The sequence below is a fragment of the Hordeum vulgare genome, chromosome 5H (assembly GCF_904849725.1).
Source record: "Hordeum vulgare subsp. vulgare chromosome 5H, MorexV3_pseudomolecules_assembly, whole genome shotgun sequence".
Classification (NCBI taxonomy): Eukaryota; Viridiplantae; Streptophyta; class Magnoliopsida; order Poales; family Poaceae; genus Hordeum; species Hordeum vulgare.
The window spans coordinates 493,002,882-493,009,876 of NC_058522.1; the positions used below are offsets into that span (position 1 = coordinate 493,002,882).

The window sequence follows — 6,995 nt, forward strand, 5'->3', positions numbered from 1 at the left end:
AGACGAGTAGAACTCTGATGATTAGTTCAAGTTTAAATTTAAACTATGTTTGTGAAGCTCTGGTGCTGGCGTGGTATGTGCAGAACTATCTTTATTTTGCTTGTGTGAACTATGTTTGCGGAACTCCAGTGATGTTTAAATGGCGCAAACTAGTTTGAAAATCGAGTAAATTCCAGTGACCAAAATTTGCAGGACAACGGTTTACCGTATCTTCTAGAGATGCTCTTAAGTGCAAACCACTTTCCGGCCGCGGAAAATCGAAGAGGTCGTCCAATCGAGACACCGCTCACAAATTAGATTCAAAGTTATCCAATCAACATCAGCAATAAATACAAATCCAAGAGAAGAAAAAACATCAGTCATAAATACAAGTCAATTCGTCAAATCGCCTCTTTTTTCCTTGAACGGAAAGAGAGGAAGAGGAGAAGAGGGTTAAAGGACCCAAAGCCCAACAAAAGCCCTACAAGCTACATTAGCAAACCAAGACCATTCTCCTTGGCCCAAACAAATCCAAAGCTGCGACGAGGCCCAATTGGGCCTCACAATCATCAACGTCCTCGATGCGTTGACCACCCACGGGTCACGACTTCTTCCCGCTCGCCGGCGCCGGGGCCGGCGGGACTGCCGCGCCGCCGAGCACCGCGGCTGCTGAGTCGACGTTCGTGAGGAGGAACTCGTAGATCTTCTTCCTCAGCCGCTCGATCGTCTCCTCCGGCACGCCGCAGCCGTTGGCCGAGGCAACCGCGGCGGCGGTGGTGGCCGCAGCCTCCTCGTCCCCGTCCTGCGACTCCGGCGGCGGCGGAGGCGCCTCGCCGCGCGTTCCGATCTCGCCGAGCCAGTCGTTGACGCGCTTCAGCTGCGGGAGCATCCTGGCCGCGCGCTCGCGGTCCCACGGCGCCGCTGCAGCGACGTCGGCGTCCAGGAACCGCTCCACGAACCCGAGGAACCATCCCCTGGACTCCTCCCCGAGCCGGCGAGCCAGCTGGCCCCTCTCCTCCGCGCCTACTCCCCTCTCCCACTCCGGCGGGGCGGGCGTCGCCACGGCTGCCGTAGCGCCTGGGCCCGTCCTCGGCTTCCCCTTTGCAGGGGACATCCGCGACTTCGCCGCCGGAGACAACGTCTTCACCGCATTGGGGGACGCCGCAACCGGCTTCACCGACTCATCAACGACGAGCACCGCCAGCGGCGATGACACCGTGGCCGGGACCGGCTTGAGGTTGTAGAGCCCGAAGCCAGAGAGGTCCGTGGCGAGCGCGGCGTTAACCCAGGACTTTGCTCGGCGCTGCCGCTCCGCTGCGACTGCAGCAGCGGCCTCGTCGTCCGTGGCAGAGACCACCGTCCCCGCATCGCTGGCCGCTGAGCATTCCGGCGGGGCTGCGGACTTGGTGAGGGTGTCAGTGATCACCGTGGCACGGGTAAGCGAGCTGTGGAGGGCGAGGAACTGCTCAACAGTCGGCTGCGGGTTTTGCTCCTCTGCCGTTGAGCTCACCTCGGCGTACGAGCTGCTCCCACAAAAACAAGCAAGCCAAGTAAGAATCAATCTCGCCACAGTACACAAATCATGACGTGTAACTAAAATGCAAGCAAAACCACAACAAACATAGCACTGTATTAATGTACAGCTCCTACGGTAACTGTGTAGTAAAGCACTATCAGTAAAAAAAAATCAGGACTTGATAGTTGATACAGTGCTGACATTTGTCGTGCTAGGTTTAGAAAACAAGTACATTTTAGATTTTACTTTGCTAACACAGTTGTGTCACACAAGACGGTAACATTTTCCAGCATTTGAGTGCAATGCTGACATTTTCCAGCAGTGGTGTTGGAAATGCTGTACATTAGCAATGATGAGATTGACAGCAGAGAGCAGTGGAGCTGCCCAGTTGATGATGGTAGAAGGAAACAGTACGCAGGTGCAAGTACAGTGCAATAATAGGTAAACAGCAGGCCATCCACACACAGCATCAACAGACAGAGTTCAGAAAAATGGTCGTCCATATGCAAACCAAAAAACACTCTGGGTTAATACCCTACGCGACACAGCATGAACATAGAGAAATGGCTGCTCGTCTCGTTATTTGGGGCGTGCCCTGTGCCTGGATGCTAATACCTCCATTTGAGTCGATCCATTCGCTCTGTAGAGTTTTGTACTTTCTAGGACCACAAAATTGGGCAAATTTTGCACGCCAATAAGTTGGTGAATTCCAGCTGTGTTTCAGCTTTCAGTTTATGAGGGCTCTACAGTTCTGGAAGTTAATCTTGTTTGTTAAAATTATGTAGCTAGGTTCCACCAGCACTCAGATCTCTAAACAAAGATGGCAGGGTCGGACCACGGTGGGTGGGGTCTGAAAGGGCAGAAACGAGCTGGGTTGATAGCATTATTGCAACAGGCAGGACAGCTAGACCCGGGACATTTGGAGCATGATACCAACGGGGAATTAATGATCTCCACCCTTGTGAGGTGCAAGCGCAAAGGAAGCATGTCACATGAACGGCAGCAGGCTTTGCTAAAAAACATTGCGGATACCAGTCTGTCCTGGTGTGCTCACCGTCTCCTGTATCTAGCATGTTATGTACAAGATCAGCACAGGAACATGCAGTCAAGGCTGTCCACGGCCACAGACCATGTGGAGCTCTGGGGGTCTCATAAAGCTCATCGGGCAGGACAGGTCTTTGATGAATAGTTGAGTTGAATTCTCAACATGGTACTAGGGTTTTCAAGACATTGGAATGTGGAGCTACTACGCTAACACTACAGTGATATACTAGCAGGTGAAGATGAATCCATCCCCAGAATTTGCTAATTTTGAATTAACAAGCTGCAGTCTATACTGATAGAATCATATTTGCTACCGTATCTGTGCATGCTTGGATAAAGCTAGCAAAACATGCCAGGTTATGGTATGGCCCAATCAGACCAAAAGATTCTCTTCTACTACTATCTTAATGGGCAAAGCATGTGATTCCATCAAACTATTGAACATGCACACACTATTTTCTGAAAACTAGGCCTGTTCTGTCCAAAATGAGGTACAAACCACAGATTATAGTTGACTGATAAATAAATAAGAAAATGTCCATGGAAGTCATTTAGCAACGAACGACAACATAATATAGCTTTTGTGATGATCACATCACAAGACTAGTGTCTGGAAAAAGGTACCTCAAACATCTCAGCAAGCTTTCTGCAGCAGAAGCTTCCTGCATGGCTTCAACAGCAGCCACCTGTGCCGATTCTCTGTACTTCAGAAGCTCCTGTCACAGAATTATGCCACAAAACATACCATCAGGCACAAAAATTTCCTACAGAGTGAAGGTACTATTTACAACAATATTTCTCACAGATAATGGGCAAAATTTGTCAATATTCATATACATTGGTGTGGCATATGGATTCCACCATATTAACGTCCGATAAAATCATGTAGCTAGATTTCTAGTGTAAAATAAAACCATATTGATCAGGTCAATGAACTTAGTCATACCTTTCCTAATTTGGCAAGTGACGGTGGAAGTGATGTCCATGAATTGCTGACGTCTGTCAGTTTTTTGCTGTTTGGTGGAATCTTAACCAAATTTGTAACATTTGGGTTGCTTAAACCCCCAGATGTCCTCTTTAGAGTAGGAGGATGCTTCTTCGGTGCTTTGTCAGCATCGACTGAAGGAGCAGGAGCGCTTGATGTGCTCTTTCTAGCAGGGTTATGAGTCTTACTGTCATCTTTATGTGAAACCTTCTCGTCCACTGGTAGCTTTCTTCTAGGAGTCTGCATATAAGAACCACAGGATTAGCTAAGTTACTTTGCAGCAAAATCAGTTTATAGAAAGAAACAGTGCCATCACAGTGTGTTGCTTTACATAAATATCATGAATAAGATTATAGCATATCACCATGTTCTCCAAGAAACTCAAAGGCGATACTATCCTAAAGAGATGATGGTGATGACAGAAAATTAAAACATCAAATGCATCTATCAGTAGGATAGTAAAAATAGGACATACCGTTGGGCCCCTGTTCTCGGGTTTCCTGTCAGCTTTGGTCGTCTTTGAGTCTGAACTATTTTTCCCTTTTGTATCTACAGCTCCTTCCCAGCTTCTTCGCAATGCCTTTGGTCCTGAACCAATACCCAACACAGAGCTACTGATTGAGTTAACCGCAGAGGACCTTCTCCCTGCAGTAGTGACCTTCAGAACTGAAGCTGCCCTTTCTAACAAGGAGAGCCTAGAAGATGATGCTTTCTCTGGTCCTTTTACCCCATGTCTCTGTCTTAGATCACTAGAAAATCTGTCAAATGTTCCAGGTAGAGAATACACACTGGTTGGAGATGAAGGTGTTGATCTAACACGAGCAGGTCTTGCCTTTGGTTTCACTGTTTCCTTCTTCTCGGTAACCCCATTCAAAGCCTGTTTTGACAGTGAGGATTTTGATTTCGTCAGCACCGGTTTCTTATTTTCTGTCCCAATGGTTTTGTGGGGAGCATTTATTTTCTCTAACTTGCTCTTTTCCTTTTCTAGCGACAAGGCACCAGCATCTTTCAATCCATTGGTTGTTTTCGATCCATTGGCCGGTTGTGCTTTCTTGCTGCCAACAACTTTCGAAGAGCTAGTTAACACAAGGTCCTCAGGGTTGCCGACGCAAGGATGACGGCCAGGAACTGGCCGAACTCCCCAAAGGATGGGTACCGGAGTGGCCGCCTCAAGGCGGTCGACATGGATGAACTGCCCCAACTGAATCTTGTCGCTCAAGATGAGATCATGCTGTTCCTCGGGAAGGGTCACATACGTGGCATGGGAAGAATCGGACACCTTGAGGTAGAAACCTTGGTTGGTGAAGAGATCACTCCCTGAAAGTGCTGGCACGATGCTGACAACCTGAAGAAGGGACGACCGATGCTCTCCTGCGACTTTGACATCCGTGTTCATATGCTGAAGGAGCTTGACGAGGACACCGGGCACCAATGACGCCATTGACGCAGCTCCTTAAGCGCATTACTCTGCGATGTTCAAAGAGACTCGACAGTTAGATAATCACATGAGTGTATGAAGAACCAGAACCAACCTAAGTTAGTTATCAAATTCACTGCATGCCAACCTGGCCGGCTACCCCTGTTCAAAAGTGAAAGCGATGAACCTGATGACAATAATGGCTGCAACTTTTCGTGAATGTGTTATTTACAGAGAAACCTGGCTCACAAGGAACTTAAAGCAGGAACCTCACATTCACCGCATGTTCTCTGCTGTACTACCATCGTTCAGAGCTCAATCAACAGATACGAATTCACAATGCAAAGTGAAGAATCACACTGGGCGTCATCGCTGTCAAATAATCAATGGTTATTATTAAAAAGGGACGGCTCCACGGAATCATTGGTGGCTGTAACCCAATAATTTCAGTGATAACAACGACAGCTAAGTGGGGGGAGAAAACCATGGGAACGCCTATCCAACAGTAGCGGTAACATGGCGAAACAGCGCGTAATAATAATCACATGAACGATTATGTATGCAGGAACCGCCGCTGCCAGGAAGCCAATTATGTATGCGGTGCGGGGAAGGGGAAAGCTGCCGTGCCATTGCTTGCCTGCTTGCTTGCGAGGAAGTGGATTCGGTCCAAAGCAAAGCAAGCAGGGGACCCGGCCCGAGGGCGGAGGCGGAGGCGGGAGACAAGCTCAACAAACGCCACGGAACAAGCAGATAGCACCAGAAAGCCTCATCATGGCGTCAATGTGGGCGGTGGTCCTTGTCCTCGCTCCCCCAACCCAGCGGATTTTTCCTCGGCGAGGGAAAAAAAATGTGGGCAGCGAGCAGAAGAAACAGATGAGCACCGCCAACCGACGAGCCAACCGAATCTCGTGCGCGAAGTACCGCTAATCAATTCCGCCGAAACCTTAAACGAATGTCAATCGGGCGCAGAGCTGGGGACGCCCAGCCAGGCACCTCGAACAGCAAGCTCATTGTGCTGCCTGCGCGGCGCTCCTCCTCATCCGAGGAGGAGGGGGAGGAAGCGGCGAGCCGGAGCATCCGTGCATCGGCTCCGAGCCCTCTCGGACGAATTGAGAAACCAAAAGGGGGCGGTCGAACAAGCTAGCCAGATACAGCAACAAATAGAAATAAACAGGAATAGATGCAGGCGGCGGTGGGGAATCGAAGTCGAACCAACCTCTGGCGGAAATCCGTGGGCGCCGGCGGGAACCAGTCCCTGCCCCTCCGCCGCTCGAGCGCTCCCCCTTGCCTCGCTCCGGCCGCGCGGGTGTGTGAAGGAATCAATCGGGGAGGCGGCCCCCGGGAGCACTGCAGCAGCTTCCGCACGCTCGTGCGTGGCAGGCAGCGGTAGCGTGCTCCGCGCTGCGCTGCTTCCGCTTCCGCCGCTGCCGCAAGGGTCCAAACCTATGGGCGATCCTGCAGCGCGCGGCCGCAGGTCCGGTCCAGTGAGTGAGGGGACGCGTCCGGCCGCGCCTCGTCGGGCGGGAGGATCCCTCCCTCTCTTTGGCCGGTTGTGGAGCGGCGCGCTGCGTTGGGCCGCGCGCGGGGGAAAGGTAGGGAAGGAGGACGGGGGAGGAAAGGAAAGGGAGGGGAGAGAGAGTGGAACGGAGACCGGCCCGGTGGCTTCTCTCTCTTCTCTTCTCTTCTCTTGTTGGGCGGGGAGGGGGAGTGTGGTGGGGCCTGGGGAGTAGTAGGGGCTGGCTAGTAGTAGTAACCGCCCGTAGCAGAGCAGAGGGCTGACAGCACGCGACGCCAGGGCCAGCAGCAGCGGCGGTCCACCGTGCGAACTGCGAAGGCTCCTCCTCGTGCTGCTGCTGCTGCTGCTGCTGCTTGCTCCTCGTGTTGCGTGGGTTGGGTGGTGGGTGGTGCGTTGTTGTTGAGGTGGCGGCCCGTTGCTTTCTCGGTTTCTCACCCTCGCGCGCTAGCCCTTGGGGAGGAGTGGGGCGCCGGGAGTGACAAAGTTGTAGGAGCCCGAGGGAGCGGTGAACCACAAAAAAAAACTACAGCACGAACTT

At 51.4% G+C, this 6,995-nt stretch overlaps 1 protein-coding gene across 2 annotated transcripts; it reads right to left on the bottom strand.

Annotated features, from left to right (window-relative positions):
* Window positions 1-266: 266 nt before the first annotated feature.
* Window positions 267-6,766, bottom strand: LOC123399947. Of its 2 annotated transcripts, none has more exons than XM_045094339.1 (5): window positions 6,158-6,766; window positions 4,000-4,991; window positions 3,486-3,764; window positions 3,164-3,255; window positions 267-1,502 (listed from the first exon to the last, which is right to left on the bottom strand). In XM_045094339.1, exons 2-5 carry the CDS (start codon window positions 4,963-4,965, stop codon window positions 581-583), a joined length of 2,259 nt encoding a protein of 752 aa, XP_044950274.1. In that variant the 5' UTR covers window positions 4,966-4,991; window positions 6,158-6,766; the 3' UTR covers window positions 267-580. The 2 variants fall into 2 exon arrangements, with proteins under 2 accessions (XP_044950274.1, XP_044950275.1); XM_045094340.1 differs by lacking the exon at window positions 6,158-6,766 and adding an exon at window positions 5,090-5,338.
* Between the last annotated feature and the right edge of the window lie 229 nt (window positions 6,767-6,995).

Coding starts and splice junctions, on each gene's coding strand:
- LOC123399947 (XM_045094339.1), bottom strand. CDS start 4,965: ATGGCGTCATTGGTGCCCGGTGTCCTCGTCAAGCTCCTTCAGCATATG. Junction 3,765..3,999: donor CCGAGAACAGGGGCCCAACG/GTATGTCCTATT, acceptor TCTTATATGCAG/ACTCCTAGAAGAAAGCTACC. Junction 3,256..3,485: donor CACTTGCCAAATTAGGAAAG/GTATGACTAAGT, acceptor ATTCTGTGACAG/GAGCTTCTGAAGTACAGAGA.